This window comes from Zosterops lateralis, assembly GCF_965231275.1.
Source record: "Zosterops lateralis genome assembly, chromosome: 8".
Lineage (NCBI taxonomy): Eukaryota > Metazoa > Chordata > Aves > Passeriformes > Zosteropidae > Zosterops > Zosterops lateralis.
In genome coordinates, this window is record NC_139768.1 from 32,673,058 (window position 1) to 32,689,943 (window position 16,886).

Consider the following 16,886-nt stretch of genomic DNA (forward strand, 5'->3'; position numbering starts at 1 on the left):
AATTCAGTTCCTGTCCTGCTTCCAGCTGTGAGCCAGAAGTCTTCTAAAGAATGTTTTTGATTTAAGAGAATGACAGCGATTATGTTGCTCGGAAAATGAAAGATGGGCTAACAAATTCTCTAGGTGTTTTTAAATGGGTCATTAGAATACAAGTTTATGATCCTTTTTAGAAGAAGAAGTGGCTTTAATTCAGCACAGGAAACAGGCTGTCAAGCTCTGGCTGTTTGGTACCAGCCATTTTTTCCCCTCTGAAATTTTAAACAGCCCTTCTAAAAATCATAATAATGTTTGCTGCATTGTTAGCAGCAAATTATTACAAATACTAACCTCTTCCTGGTCCCCATACCATTGTAATTTTTATACTTGTTAGTTTGTAACCTGCAACCTTGTGAAAGCTTCACTTTTGAGAGGGCACACTCCATTTATGGTTTACTTGATCTAAATCTGATTCCTGCCCAAGGAAGGTTCCCTTACCCCAGTCAAACACTCCCAGCTCAGTAGCTGCATGAGCCCATTAATGGCACATAATTAAACTGCAATCACAGTGATTTACCAACTGCACACAGACCTAAATTCTGTAAAAATGTATATTCCATGACAGGACAAATGCTTATTTCCTGTAGGCACTGAGTAGATTTGATTTGCTGGGCTATTACCTCCTCTGAGATGCTGCAGAAAGGGCTCAGAGCAGCAGCAGCACACCCAGACTTGGTATTTTACTTTTAAATGAAAGAAAATCCTGTCAGGCTCTTTTAAGTCTTAAGGGAATGATGATCTAAACCAAAGAGTACAGATGATTCCCCCCAAAAAATTTAGGATGAGAAGGGCTGCTGACACACACAAGAGGAGATGTGACATGTTTGTTTCCCTCTGTAATTCCACTGCCCCAAAACCTATTAATGCCTTAATATTAACACAACAGCAGCAGCTGGAATAGTTGACTTCCAAAATGTTTAATTCTGCAGCTGCCTAAATAAATCAGCTTTAACTTCATAGTAGACAAGAGTTTCCATTTAGCCTAAAAATCCTTTAATGACTTTGCCATCTTTTTTTATATTCTCAGTCTGTTAAAAAAAAAAACAAACTAGCATGCACTTGTGAAAGATCCTGGTAGCAGAGTGGGACTTTGGTTTAAAATATATTTTGTTGGGTTTTTTTGGTTATTTTAACATCAGTGTGTCAGATCTAAGAACATACCTGAGACAGACCAGCTCAGAGAAGGAAACATGATGATGAGGAGGAGGATATGGATTAGTTTGACCAATAAACCACATTATTAACAAAGTCCCCAGGAAACACCAGCTCTGAGGTTTATTCATCCCACTCCTCTGGACTGTGGGTTATCTGAAATAGAGTCTCTGGACAGACTTTCATGCTCAGTCTGGGACCTCAGTGGTGTTCCCTCTTTCTTTCCAGCACTCCCAGGACCTCTGAAAGTGTTTGCCACTGCTTGGATTTCCAATCAGAAATGCAGCATCCAGCTCTTATTTCTAGGCAAAATCTATGATTTTTGAGCAAAGCTGAAATAAAACAAGGGTTGACCAGTTCCTACCCCTGGCCCCACTGCTGCTGTGCCTCTGCTATGTGGATCAGAGACCTCCACAGAAGATGACTCTGCAAGAATTTTTTTACTCTCATTTTTGAAGTCCTTTGTATAAAGAAAAAAAAAGGCCACTTCAGAAGATGGGGATGAAGAAGAAACATTGATGTCCCTGGGATCTGGAACCACAGAGTGTGGCACACTCATTAGGTCACCTTGCCTCTGCACACAGCAGAATGTTCCTTCTGAAGGTACCACCATGAAATCACTGCTTCCTCATCCATTCAGGCTGCACATGTCAGCCTTTTTTCTCCCTGTATCTAAAACTGTGGAAGTGTAAAACCTGGAATCCCTCTTTATCCATGGATGTAGCAAGCTAAGCACCTCATTACAGGGAGGAATTGCAATTTGGGTGCATTTTCAACCTGTCAGCCTGGGCTTGTCTGACATCTTCTTAACTCCAGAGACACGGCCTGAGTTGTGCTCCCTCAGGCTTCCAGCACCTGAACATCCCACAGGATTTAATACCTTTATCAAGAGAAGCTCCAGCCATGTGGTAGAAGCTCAAAGCCGTGTCCACGTCATTTATGTTCTTCAGAAAAGTGAAGAAGTTCTCCACTTCCTCAAACGTCAGCCCCTAGGACAGAGAAAAGACACTCATGTGGCAACGGGAAAAGGACATCACAGACACTGCCTGGAAATGACACAGTGACTCATTGGCCCAAAGCTGTAGCCAGATAGGAATTCATCTGCACACTCCAAAAACTCATCCTTGGCACTTGAGGATGTGGGTTGTGACCTGTACTTTTGTTCCCCTCCTGGCCCCACCGGTCCCACAATGGGAAGGGACTGAAAACCATTTCCCATGTGAGCAGACACACCACAAGCCTGTAGTTAGGATGCAGGAGACCACTGCAAACATGTGAATTGATAATTTTTTTTGAAGCCTGCACACATGCAATGACAATATTGAACAGTCCATGCACTGTAAGGTCTCTCCCAAAAGATTCAGGGCTCCCTGGGAGAATCCATGTCTTACCAAGTGTGGCAGAAGGTGACACTAAAGCACAGAAGTGTCCCAGTTTGCTTTGCTGCTGCAGGCAGGATCCCTGTCTGCTCCACTTACCTGGGCCAGGTGAGCATGTGCTTGGTGAGAGCTGACAGCCACGCTCTGGGATAGTCATGGAAAAAGATCCTGAGCTCCCCAGGAGAAGAACTGCCCATGAGCACAGCTCTGGGAACCCCAGCTGGTTACACTAGACCTGATTTTATCAGCCTGTTCGGCTCTAGCACAAGCACAGCAGTGCTGGGACAAGAGGCTGGAGCCTCCAGCTCCTCCAGCAGAGCCACGGCGTGGAGCCAAGGGAGGAGGTGAATCATCACCACAGTAATAACCACTCAGACTCCCTCTCTGGGAGACATAAATCAGCTTGTCAAGAGGAGTTCAGGTTCAGGCTCCTCCTATCCTGCCTGGCACAACAGATTGATAGAGCAGGATATTAAAAATCCTAACTGCAGAACATGGCCCAGCTCCATGATCTGGATGTGTTCAGCAGATACTGTCAAATATAAATTTACACAATCTTCTGCAACTCTGCTTGAACAACTTCTAATCAGGGAAGAAGCCACCAATCTTTTGAAAGAAAAAGAACATTTTTAAGGTCTTTCCATACATATATTTGCAGCTTGTTCCTATCTTTGCTGTATGTGGCACTGCACTGCTGATCTACATGTGCACTGACACATGCAACAGCAACTTTGTCAGCCCTGGACTCATGGATCTGGGCCAAAAAGGATGAGATGGCAAAATGGGAGAGCACATGTGGACAACAGAGCTGACTAAAGAGAGAAATCCCTGGTGATTCTTCAGGGAGCTTTCCTTGAAGGTTTGCCTGCTCCTAGTCCTGAGAGGAACACTAGGATGTACAGCAGAATTAAATTAAATGCTGTCCTAGGAAAAAAAAATCCAATAAATCAGGTACTTCTTCAGGAAGCACTGCAAAGATCCCTCTGTTTTGTATGATGGTTCTACAGGAGAAAATACCCTTGCAATTATCACAATGCCTCCCTGCCTGGGAGTAGGGCACTGAGAGTGTGGAAAGCCTGGAGGAACCACGAGGTGTGTGGCCACTTCCAGGCCAGCAGAAGACACTGTGCTGAGATCTGCCTGCTCTGTCTGGGACATCTGAGGTTTGGAATGTTCTAAACAAAGAGCCATCCTACTTTCCTGGAATTCCCAAAATGGCAGATGCCAAGGCATTGCTGTCTGTGCAAAATGGACCCTCGTTTGGAATCCTGGAATGATTTGGGTGGGAAGGGACCTCAAAGCCCATCTCATTCCACCCCCTGCCATGGGCAGGGACACCTTCCACTATCCCAGGTTGCTCCCAGCCCCACTCAACCTGGTCTTTGTGGTCTTTTCACCAGCTGAAAAAACAAAAGGATACACACATGTATCCTACAGATCGTGGCTTTCATGTGGGCAAAACCACTGAATGTCTGTAGCAAGAATACCATCAGTATTATGAAATTTAATATTTTTTGAGGAATCCTATAGGTGAGGCTGGGCTGGCATCAGGATTAACACTGTTCCAGCTACCAAAATAAAATAAAAATCAGAGACTGGGACAGCCTCAGACAAGTCAACAGATGAATGATCACCTCTTTCAAGGCATTTGTAGCTCCAGCTGTTGATTCATAATCAGTTGAATCCCTTCATCACTCAAGTAATCATCACAAAACATAAACAGGGAGACTCCAGAAGCACCTACCTGCTGGTAACACAACAGCTCAAACATCTCCTGCAAAAATTAGGACTTTTCACCTGGGAACTCAGGTTCAGCCAGGAATTCCACCTCACTGCCACCCCCTGCTATCTCCACAGAAAAATACCCCAGGCAGCCCCCAAAGCACAGGTAGGAGATGACATGAATCAATGGTTTCTGAAGAGACAGCTTGGTTTTCTAGCAGTTAGGGGACATAAATCAAATAATAACTTGTTTGTGAATACTGCTGATGACTCAGGTCCTTTTTACTAGGAGAAAAGCAGCTGTGTAAGTACAACTTGGGGAGGACACACATAAGCAATGTTAGACAAAACAGAGTGTGGCAGCTCTGCTGAATAGGCAAAGTTCACCTACTCGGGCAAGATGGGATTTTTCCTCAAGAAAAATAAAAATAATGAAAGCAGATTAGCAGTTAGTAGAAGAAAATTTATCACTCCCAAAAGGAGGAATGCAGAATAACAGCACTGGAAAACAGCTAAAGATTAGATTAAACCCAGAGTTTTGTTGTTTTGGAGGCTGCCAGTGTTGCCTTGTGCAGTCAAGGTAATTGCTTCAGACAATGAAGGCAAGGTTTGGCAGATTCCACAAGAAATCTCTCTCAAAAGAGCTGCACTTCCAAGGGAAAGCCTCGCTGGGTGAGTTTGGGACAGTTTCTGGGCATTTCCTCCTCACCAGTGTAAGGAATCATGTATTTTTCACCAATTCTGTTCCTTGGAAATACAATTTTTTTCTGTTCCTTGGAAATACAATTTTTTTCTGTTCCTTGGAAATATTTTTTTTGTCCTATTGCCCATTTTCTCTCCCTGAAAGTCCTTGGAATACAGGAAGATAAAGATTTGCTCTGAGTCTGTCTGGCTGTAAATAGAAAGACAATCTGGCTGATTTGGGGATGAGGAATAAGGTAAGAACAAGAAGTTCTTCCTCTGGCATAGATGTCAGGGTCTTGGCTTACACATGCAAGGAAGAAAACATCTGCTGTAGGAAACCTTCCAAAATTAATTCCTTTGTATCTTTTCTCACATATCCAGCTACTGTTCAGTAATATCTATACACACATACATACATATATAAACACCCAAAAATCACAGCAAAAGAATCAACAATTGCAAACTTCAAAACCAGAGCCAATCTTTTCTATCAGACACACATTCTCTTCATATGACATTTAAACACTTTTTCCTGGAGAAATCAAATGATTCCTGTTAATGTAGGAATCCCATTAAGGAACAAAAAAAGGAGCAGAACCTGGTCAAAACTTGTGTTTTATAACACACTTGGCACCTAAACCTGTTAAGAAATAAACTCTGGTTCTGATGTCAGAGGAAAGCAGCTCTAAAAGAGCCAGCCAAAGACTTTCCATCCATTCTCACTTTGATGAATTGCTTGTTTATATCCCAGTTAATAAAAGAACATTCTGGCTTAATAAAAGAACATCCATTATAGGGGCAGATGTAAAATTCTAGTGCTCAATAATTTCTCAGCCCATACTTGCCTTACCTGATAAAGCACATCTTGTGGTATGGATATCTTATTCCAAGGTCTCTCACTGAATTAATGAGTGTAGGGTCTGCAAACTTACTCCTCTCTAAATTGTGAGTAATTTTTCCCAGAAGTTAATAACTAAATAATAAACTGCCTGGTCACAGCAGCTAATGAATCCAAGGTCGATCCAGGAACTGGGAGCACAGCTTCAGTGTTTGTTCTGGCTCCAGACCCAGGGTGCCATTCAGCAAATTGAATTTTTAAAATTGCAGCATCTGTTTTCATAAGGAATAAACCTACAGCCTGCACTGGACACCAACCACTGCACTCCAGCTCTTCCCTCTCTCCACCACGGCTTAATGTGGAGCGGATGCTTTTCTGAAGAAGACAAGGATTGCTTAACTGATTTCTCAGCCCAGCCTGAGGCTGAGAAGTTTTCCCAAATTTTCCATGAATGCCACTGACCTCTCCATCCTGGAAGTGCTTCTTGAGCTGTTTGAGCATGACAGTGAGCTTCTTGGACTGCACCCCGCTGTATGCCAGCAGCATGCTCCCGAACTGCCGCTCCGTGATCCGCCCGTCCACCGGGTCGTGCCGCTCGAACTGCCACGGAAAGAAGAACAGGGAGATGAAAACCAGGAGCAGCACAAAGCTCCACCTGAGGTATGAAGCATGAAAAAGGCACCATAAAAAATTAACATTGCAGGAAACACTGGTGAAGGAGGAGTCCTGATGCGCTCCAGTCTCTGCTTTACCCAGGATTGTCTCTCCACATTCTCTTTATGTGCGATTCCTTGGACAGCTCTTAGGGGAAGCCCTTGTATCTCCATCCTCCCAGTTTTAGCCCACAGGACTGGGCTAATGAGTGGTTCCATGGCTGCTCTAAATAGGGACAGTGGTTAATAAACCAAAGAGAAGTTTTGCAAAGGTCTCCCAATTTTATTCTTCTCTGCTCCAAGGCCTGTACCAGTGTCCCACCAAGGAAATGTTCATGGATGTTTCCAGACTTTACCTTCCCCAAGTTCTCCTCATCCTCAGACCCTTCCAGTCCCTGACTCTTACAAATGCTGCTGTGAGGCCCCTGCAGTACTTCCAAAAAGCCCTTGGGCAGAGAAAGGTTTTCTCCACAAGTCCATCTCTCCTGCAGTACTTTGTCTCCTGGCTTCCACTGCAGGGAAGGAGGGAAGAGCCATTCCCCAGCTTGGGAAGGTGCTGGGTGGGAGCACCAGGTCTTTGACCACTGAATACTGGGGATTTCATCCTTTCCTTTTGCCCCACCTCTGTGAGTCTACAAGCATCAACATTAGACCTCACTCAGTTTCACAGATCTCAGCACTTGGCATCCCTTATTTGGGACAGATTATTCAATAATAATTCAAATTTACCAGAAAACACAAGACCAACACTCCAGCTGATCACAAGCCAGAAGATGACATTTAACAACAAAATTAATTTTTCAGCTCATGGGGAACAACTTTGTACCAGTGATTGAAACTCTGCTGCCTGCTGAGCTGACCAGTCCTGCCTCAGCCACTCTTCAGTGCTAATGAGTTTTAAATTATTACCATATCAACCAGATTTTGGCTCAACTAGATTTTGGCTGCTTTTCCCAGTGGGAAACCAAGGGATTCCTGATAAGTGGAGCACCAAGGCTGGAGGGATTTGTATGGGTGACTTTGGCAGGAGGGAGGGAGATCCCAAATGGAGAAATTCTGCTCCTCAGCCCCCTTGTGCTTTCACCTGAGTGGCCCACAGTTTTTTTGGGAAAATGTTGATTTTTACTGTCATCTGATACAGGCTTTGGGAATCACTCATGATGCAAAACATGGGCCTCTCCCATTCTCCTGTGCTGGGGAAAGGAGAGGGAAAAATTCACTTGTTGGAAATGTTCTTCATTAAAAACCTAAAGTAATAGTTTCTGCCACGCCTGAAGAATGCAAAGAAAATGCCCCTGGGACACAAAAATCTGCCTTCAGTGCTGCTTCAAAAGCAGCTTCTTCTGCTGTAATATTCCTAATTTCATCCCCAGAGACACAAACCAGCATTTTTCTACCAACAGCCTTAAAATACCCTGAGTTTTAGCAGAGCTTTAGGTAGCATCTTTAATTAAAGGCTAGGAAATGGGTCCAAATACCTCAGATCAACCTCCTAAGTGGTAACTAGGTGACTATGCCTAGAAAATCTCAAGTTGGTGTCTAAAAGCCCATCAGCCCCCTCTCCCCCTGCCTTGCATTAAGGACCAAGCATTGGGCAGCTCCATGGGGTAGCACAAGCAAGCACAGCACCCTGCAGATGGGGAAATAAAGAACCAGCTCCTTGCAGCTTTTTTGGAACTAAACCTTCAGATTGTGGCCAGCTTTGCACTACGAGATGGAAAAAAAGACCAGAAAGAAAAAAATTAAAATATTTTTCATCTTCATTTTTCTACTGATATCCCACACAACTATTCACAAGGAACAAAAAGAGCCTGGAAATGATGGAATTTATGCTGCTTATTATTTATCTCATTTTCAAATGAACATCTCTAACATTAAACAGAACACTCAGATGCTCACTGTCACGTACAGTGGTGCTCATTGCAAAGGTTGGCCCAGAAAGGGGCTGGGAAGTGAGACCTGGCCCACATCCAGTTCCCAAATTCCAATGTAACCACCAGTGAACTGAGAAAAAGCAAGAGCGTCACAGTGAGGGAGGAAGAAAGTTCAAATCTTGCCTCCAAGCTACTGTCAGATGCATTTAAATTAAGGGATAAGCGGGGTATGTAACTTAAAGAGAAATTTCAGGCAGGGAAATCTGCTTATTTTTTCTGGTAGGTCAGAGATCGTGTTTATCCATAAAGAAACTGGGCTTCAAAGGATTTGTGAGTGGAAACCCATTGATTCCTGATGAAAGAAAACCCCCAGCTACTCCTGATGCCCCCTTTTCCTACCCCCCTGCCCAGGAGCAGAGGTACATCCATGTTCCTATACCCTCTGGAATATCTTCTAGCCAAATACAACTCACCACTGGGAAATGAAGGAGTGTGCAAAACCTACAGGAATTTTTCTTTCAGTACTCAATACCTACAAACAGTGTTAAGTGTTAAAATCCTCTGGCTATTTGAAAAAGCAGGAAAAGCAGTGCCCATTCCTAGATAATCACAATTATTTGCCTCCATGCACATGATGATACTGTACAGGTTACTTTTCTGTTCACTGTGCGGGGGGGGAAATAACCCCAAACCTTACAAGGGGGGGATGCAGGGCACAGCATTTATTACAGGGATTTATTACAGGCAAACAAGTCCTCTGACAGCCTTTTTCCCTTTCATGGCTATTAAAGAAGGGACAGTAGAGCCAAAGAAGTCGTTCACTCAGCATTATCCAGAGGGGGATGGAGCAGCTCCTGCTCCCACCATCCCATCGGGACAAAGAGAGGACGGGGGGTCCTACCCCATCCCAAATTGCAGCCCAAAAATCGACACACACAATCGGCCAGTGAGTTCAACACCTCCGGAGCAGCTTCCACTCGCAGCCACTTGGTGCCAGCAGTGGATTCTGCATCTGCACCAGGCAAGGAGAATGGGATAGAAATGCTGGCCAGTGTTCTTCCTGCAGGCCAGGACACCTGAGGTGCTGAAGGAATTAGCTTGAAATAGAAAAGGCTGTGCTTTGAAATTCATTAAAAGCCAACGTGACGTGAAAGGAAATCCAAGGCGTTGATGGAACAGTTCAGCAGGAAGTGTAGTGACAGGACAGGAGGGAATGGCTTCAAACTAAAAGAAGGGAGGTTTAGGTTGGATATTAGGAAGGAATTATTCCCTGGAGGGTGGGCAGGCCCTGGCACAGGGTGCCCAGAGAAGCTGTGGCTGCCCCTGGATCCCTGGAAGTGTCCAAGGTCAGGCTGGACATTGGGACTTGGAGCAGCCTGGGATAGTGGAAGTTGTCCCTGCCCCTGGGAGAGGGGTGGAATGAGATGAGCTTCCAGGCCATTCTGGAATCCTACGGGAGGGGAAGAAGGCAGGAGAAATGGGGTGCAGCCCTTGACTTCACCAGCTTTGCTAGCCCAGTACCAGTAGCCAGCCCAAATATATAGCAGGCTACTTCCTGATTTTTTTGTTATTTAAAAGATTACCCACAACCTCAGACATATGTTAAATAGTCCCAAACTGCCCCCCAAACCTGACAGGATGAGCAGATTCCTGCTCCCCTATAAGATGAAGTGCCCAGTTTTGTTCAAATAACTCCACTCTCCTTTCTTCTGAGAGAAAATCTTCTCACACGAGGAGAGCAGAGGACAAATAAGCAATTCTCTCTGCTTCTACATCTCCTTAATTGCACAACTTTATGGAAAGGCAATACAAGGATCCATCATAAAATAACAGACCCATAATATCTTTTCTTCCTTGCTTTACTGTTTTTTTCCTCCACTAACTCAATCCATGTTCTCCTGCAGGAAATCAAATCCCAGGCTCTGAGGAGCATCCAGCCCAAACCAATTCAGAGACATCACCACAAGAAACATCCCGGTGGAAAAAAAATACCAAAACAACCCAGCAACCTACTGGAAGTTCCTAAATGCAGAAGTTGGTTTCCTTTCATTTCTCCTTCTGCCAGCAGGGCTCACCAGTGGGAAATGAGGCAGAATGGCCTCAGAAAAAGGCCAAGTTTGGGTACCACACATTTCTCAGAGGAAGGTTTCTCTTCCCAGCTGACTCTCCTTCCTCCTCAATAAATTTGTCATAATCAATACAATTAATAGGGGAAGATACTACTTAAAACTCCAGTGCTAAAATTCTCTCTGACCAGGGAATGGAGAGTTTAAAGAACTGCTTAAAAAAGGAGGAGCAATGTTTTCTGATTGCTGCCACCAGACCAAACTGGGCCCAAGAAAACAACCCCTGCTCTGCAATTGGGGAGGGAACACCAAAGCCCTCAGAGGGGGCTCAGCATCACCAGACAACCATGAGTGGATGTCAAAACCTCCCATGGAAAAGCGGGATAAATTATGCCTGGAGATTATGCCCCTCCTTCCTAAGCTGGCATTTTTGGGCCAGACACACTGGTGGCTTGTGTCTCTTGCTTTGCTGAAGAAGAAAATGGCTAAAATAACCTCCAGGCCCTTGCACTTGGCACAGACAGCATTTAGGATCCACCAAATCCCATCAGTGCAGGAGAGAAACACCCAGTTGTAACATGAGCCAGCACGACGAAAACACAGCTCAGACTTTTCCTAAAGCAATGCCAAAAGGATATACTTCCTATCCTCTCCAAACACTCATATTAGCTAAATATCCAGCTGTATTTTAGCAGGCTCTTAAATTTCTAGGAAGGTTTCCCCTAAAAACCAATCAAACAGATGATATATTCCTTACAATCTCAAAGCAAAGATCTTAAATAAATAAATGTATGCGTGCCACATTCCTCATTGAGATAGCAAAGAGAAATACATCTTCAAGGACTTTTGGATGGGGAGAGAAGTGTTGAGGGATGATTTTTGAGCTTCTTTCTGCATGTTAAAAAAACATCCATGGGAGAAATATTGCTAATACTAATTCTATCTGGTTTAGGGGTAGTTGAAAAAGGTGACCAGTTCCCAGAGCTGCTCTGTGCATAATAAGGAATCAAAAGGGTCTGGGAAATAATGATTTGTAGGGTGATATTCAGATTCATAATATATGACCCTTTAAAGTGGTATTTGCTCAAAGCTTTATTTGACAGGCTGTAATACATTATTTATCTGCAAACTACTGCAGCACTGGCTCTGTTTACTGTTCTGGAGAAGGAGGTTGCCAGGATCTCTCGTCAAGTTGCATATACAACTATGACAGGAAGAAAAAGAAAGGGGAAAACACTATCCACCTCCCTAAATCCCAGCAACCTCGTCTGTCCAAAAAAATTTAATGTATTTGTGAGTAAGTTGAAGTGTTTGCACAGGCACCAAATTACTGCCAGAAAAAATAAAGGCAAAAGTTTCTGAAGGCTTTTTGTTCGGGAAGATTAAAGTTTTAAAATACTAATTTTTTGGGGGGTGATAATTATGCTGAAAAGTTTCAGATCTAAAGCAGTGGGTTTTGCAAGATGAAGCTCAGCCTGCTCTGGGCACAGCTTACAAAGAGCCCCTGGGTGTAATTACTGCATTATTTGGTAAAACCCAGTCAAACACACAGGTCTAAAGATGTTCAGAGCTGCCAACAGCAGCAGGAATGAAAATGGGAAGGAGGAAATGCCAAACCCAGCCTGGACCACTGCTTCTCTTTACCTTAAAAAATAATAAAGAAATGGGAGCTATTTTCACATGAGGAAAATCCAATCTCCCAAATGCTCTCCTTGTTCACACTTTTCCCACTCTGCCTAAGTGAATATGTAGCAGCCAGGTTCAAAATGTCCATCTGTCAGCAGCAGTGCAATCCCAGCAGACGTGATGCTGGAGAGAAGCTGTGGAGATTTCATTGACCTTGGCAAGCCACTGCTGCCTGCAAGGGGGAAAAATTCATTCCCATCATCAGCCACTTGTTCTGCTTTAATGAGCAATTAAAAAAAAGGTTATGTAAAGATGGCTGCACCTGAACTTCAGCCCCGTGAATGAAAATATCTTCTTGCAGGCTCTGAGCAGATCCCTGGTTTGAAATTCTGTGCAGTGAGGGAACGACAGGAAGGAAACCTGAAGAAAAGCAATCAGCAATGCTCAGGAAAAAGGACATGTCTGATAAATTAAAGGGATGGAGAAGGGGAAGAGTTGAGCAGTCTCCTCCTATGTCTGCTCTCCAGACCTGACTTTGTTATTGCCATCCCTGCCTTTGACAATGCTCCTGCTACCACGGAACAGAGCAGATTTTCCATCCTGCACGCTCCTTGAATAACAGCAAAGTTCAGAATCAGAACAAACTCCCAACCCTCCTGCAGGAAAACACACAGAGCAGCGGAGCTACGAGCACCTGAGTGAAGCCATTACTCTGAAAAACACCAATATCCAAGTCTCCATGGAACTGCTGTACACAGTTTTATTAAGAAATACTGCTCCCCCACTGCCTGTTAAGAGTTCACACTGTTTTCTGCTTGACCTTGGTGCTCAATTCCCCAAGAAGAATAAGTTTGCAGCAGTTTAATTCAGCCTAGCAGGGAAAAGGGTCTTGCTTCCTCGTCCTTCCTGCATCAGCAGAGGCAAAGCCAGGGCTGAAGCACAGCCAGCAACGTGTGGAGGTGCAGAACAGCTCTGAATTCAGAGCCTGAAAGGGGAGAAAGAGCAAGAGGACTGAGGTGTTTGTTCAACAAACAGAAGGAGGAGGCAGAAGTCAGGTACCTGCTACAAGAACAAGTTCACACAGACATCCCCAACCTCTTGCCCACCAATTTTTGCTGCTCCCTGGCTGTTGGCTAACTTGGTTGTGCACACATGAACAAGAACATCTATGCTTAAATAGCTTGTATTTCCTAATTCATGGACTCTGATACAAACCCCCACAGACTCCTTTGGCAAGGTAATGAATCCAAACAGCACTCCTGAGATTTTATTTGCAGGAGTCCCACACAAGGGAGCTGCACTGCGGGAGCTCAGCACTGGATTTACAAACCCTTTATAAACCAGAGGAGCCTGTTGGTACAGAGCAAAGCCTTTCACTGCTGCTAATGATGCAATAAATAGAAATTCCAATAAAATCCTCCATGGCTTCCCTGCAGAGCCACTGCATCAACCACACTGAAGTCTCCTGGTTCAAATACAAGCAAGGCAGCAGTGGGTGTTTTCTCACCTAGTGGCTGCCCCATGAAGTATCCATCCCAAACAAGAGGATGCCACAGGTGCTCCTTTGTGTTCCAGGCTGCCCCAGCCATGCTCACAAGCAGCTGCCCCACCATGCCAGCCTTACTGCCACACTTCTGGACCACTGGATATTTTGGTGACCAGTGACAGGGCGCAAGGGAAAGACATGAAGTTGGGGCAGGAGAAGTTAGGCTGGATATTGGGCAAAGGTTCTTCCCCCAGAGGGTGGTCAGGCATTGAACAGGCTCCCAGGGAATGGGCACAGCCCCAAGGCTGCCAGAGCTCCAGGAGTGTTTGGATAATGCTCTCAGGTACAGGGTGGGATTGTTGGGGTGTCCTAGGCAGGGTCAAGAGTTGGACTTTGTGATCTTTGTGGGTTCCTTCCAACTTAGGACATGCTGTGATTTTACAGATGACATGCAGTTGCTCAATATGCTTTTATAATCCTGAAGCCCTCCAAACCACCCCACAGACTCTTCCTCTGCCTTTCAGAGTGAGGCACTGGGAGGGTTTGATTTCTCTGGTGCAAATTTCCTCACTTGGATGAGGGAGGAATCAGTTAGGAACAGCGTTTATGGCATCTTCTGACCGAGGCACAAAGACCAGCTTTTGGTATCTCACCTGTGACAGCAAACCCCCCACCCACCAGTATTCCCTCTGCTTAATGGAAGAAGGGACTGGAATTCAACCTGCCTTGGATCTCAACTAAACTTTCCCTGCTGCACACTTAGGCATTTCATTACCTGCTCTGCTGTTCCTGATTGATGAAAACGACTTGCCTCAGCCTCCTTTACAGTGACTCCTCATGTTTACTGAGACAGTTATATCTCCCTTCTGTCTTTCCTTTAAGCTGCACATGCCACGGCCTCATAACTTATCCGTATCTTCGGATTTCTTTCTTTCAATACCAGTGCTCCACTCTGAATTCTTCCCAAGTCTTTGGCTGACACTGGACAAGAAGAGAGTGCCAGCTTTTCCCCACCTGAGACAGTGCAGTCAACCTGAAAGCTTCATGGGACCCTTCCCACTCACACGCCAAGACAAAAGCAGGCTGCCAGCTCTGGATGCTGTCAAAACCAGGATGAGCTGTCCAAATCGCTTCCTCTGCCTACCTAGAAATTCCCACATTACATTTGTGTATGCTGGACTGTGCCTCCTTAACTACAGAGTTCCTTGATGTGAAAGGATTCACAGTGGTTGGATGATCCCACTTCTAACTGGACATGTCAAAAAATTCTGTCACCCACCACACCTTCATGGCTATCCATCAAAGGCAGGGACATCAGCCTCACTTCTGGTCTCTAAACTCCTAACATGGGAGATGCAGAAGGAGTATGTAGGTCTGCAGGGTTTCCCAGTAACTCCCCTCTCCTTGGCACTAAATCCATCGTGGCTTTGTCCATCCCTGACTTTAATAAGTACTTCTGAAGGGCAAAACCCTCCATATCCAGATCCGCTTTTCCTCCAGAGCTGTTTAAAGGTTATTAGTTATCAACATACCTTTTATCTAGTCAGGGCCTGACAGTGACACAGACACTCATCCTCTGGGATAAACAGAGGACTCACAGGGCACACTTTAGGCTTTCTGTATTTAGCCATCAGCCCACCCTCCTCTCCCTCCCCTGCAGCCAGGTCAGGAAAGCACTTACAAAGAACACCAACAACTTTGGTACCTGTCATTAATTGCCCTACTGAAGAGAGAATTCCACTAGTGCTGGTTTGGCTTTTCAGATGTAAGGATCATGTGAAAGAAGAGAAAGCAAATCTGGAACTAAAGCAGGAGTTCTAGATATACAGGATATAAATACAGAACTAAGTGTAGGACTGACGAAACTATGTAAGTACACAAAATGCATTACAGGATTGGTGAAAAGACAGAATTCATAAGGAAAAAGGGAAAATGTGACATTCCCCATCATTGCTCCCACAGTAGCTGGGTCAGTGGTGAGGTTGAAGTGAGAGGATCAGCAGGTGAAGGACAGCTTTGAGAGACAACACAGCTTATCATAACAGAGACTGCCTTAAAGGTGACTTAAAATTAAATAAAAATGTCTTGTATAAGTTTGACAGCAAACTGACCTCTAAAAAGTTCCAAGTTTTGGGCCCCTCCTTACAAAGCTCAGCCAATCTGACACTGTCAGACTTCATTTTTCAGGCTACTCAAAACAATTTACTTAAGTTTCTCGTTTCCCCCCAAATGACTGCAGCAGAAACCAAGATCTGTGACTCATTACTGCAAGCTTTGTTAACAAATCACTGAAAACCTGTAGTGCTCTGCCAGCCTATATAAAAAACCAAGGCAGAATCCCAAAAAATCTTGAGTAAGCTGGTAACAACAGAGCAGTTTTTAATATCTGCTACAGGATTACTTTGATACTAACTATTAAAACACTGGGACTCAGAAAGGCACGTACAGATTTAAGTTATTACCCTAAACCTCAACTGAGCAGCATCAGAAATGCCTTCTGAAACCAGAGTATTTAAGACAGGCCTGAGATCCCAAAGGATCTAGGACTTTCTAATGAGGTGTGTGCAGATGGAAGAGCATCCATCACCCCTTCTTCATAAAAACCAAACCAGGCAGTAACTCCACACCACTACATAACTCTATTGGCACTGGCCATGAAAACAGGAATTTCCAGGATAAAGAAGTTACTCCCACATCATCTGTCACAGAACAGACATAGAAAATAAGGAATTTTCCAGATGACAGCAATGTCGTCTTGTCCCTTTGCCATATTCTTACAGAATCCCATTTTACTTTGCTTGGAAGAACCTTTTCTTGGGAAGGACATTGGGGCATCCTAAATCCTTGGGTAAAAGGAAAAATATGGAGATTAAATCAGTGCTATCAGCAGTTTTTGGGTTGCCTTGCAGGAGTGACAATGTCATGGAGAACAAAGGGCATGCACATCTCTTCTACATGCACTTCCAGAATCCTAAAAAAATTTCAACTGGAAGAGCTCCACAGGCTGGCTGGGACTCCTTTTGGTCCACCAAGGGCACAGAATATCTGGGACAGGCACTAATAAGCAGAAATAGCATAAACAATGATGTCAAGTTCTATTCATCTTCCAGACTCACAGAGAACTTTCACTCAAAGACGAAAGAAAGAGCCTAACACCACCTGCCCCAAGGAGACGTGTGAGAGCTGCAGAGCCTGTCCAGACAAACTTGTCACTCTTTGTCAAGGTAAGCCACAAGAAAAAAAGGACTTCTGGCCACAGGACCTTGTCAAGAGCCCCATTTTCTGGGCTGACTCCTGTGGATCAGCCTTAGCTAAGCAGGGCCACTCTATAACCCAAAAAACTGACCACAGCTTTCTTCAAGTAGCCAAA

General features: G+C 44.5%; 1 protein-coding gene across 2 annotated transcripts in view; it reads right to left on the minus strand.

The window, feature by feature from the left end:
* MICU1 (mitochondrial calcium uptake 1) overlaps positions 1-16,886 on the minus strand; it is a gene marked incomplete at its 5' end in the record, with an annotated part of 74,962 nt that overhangs the window by 6,039 nt on the left and 52,037 nt on the right. For both annotated transcript variants that reach the window (XM_083866895.1, XM_083866894.1), the window contains 2 exons: positions 2,069-2,177; positions 6,274-6,411. In XM_083866895.1, coding sequence (XP_083723021.1) covers positions 2,069-2,177; positions 6,274-6,411 — 247 coding nt within the window. The remainder of the gene's footprint in view (positions 1-2,068; positions 2,178-6,273; positions 6,412-16,886) is intronic.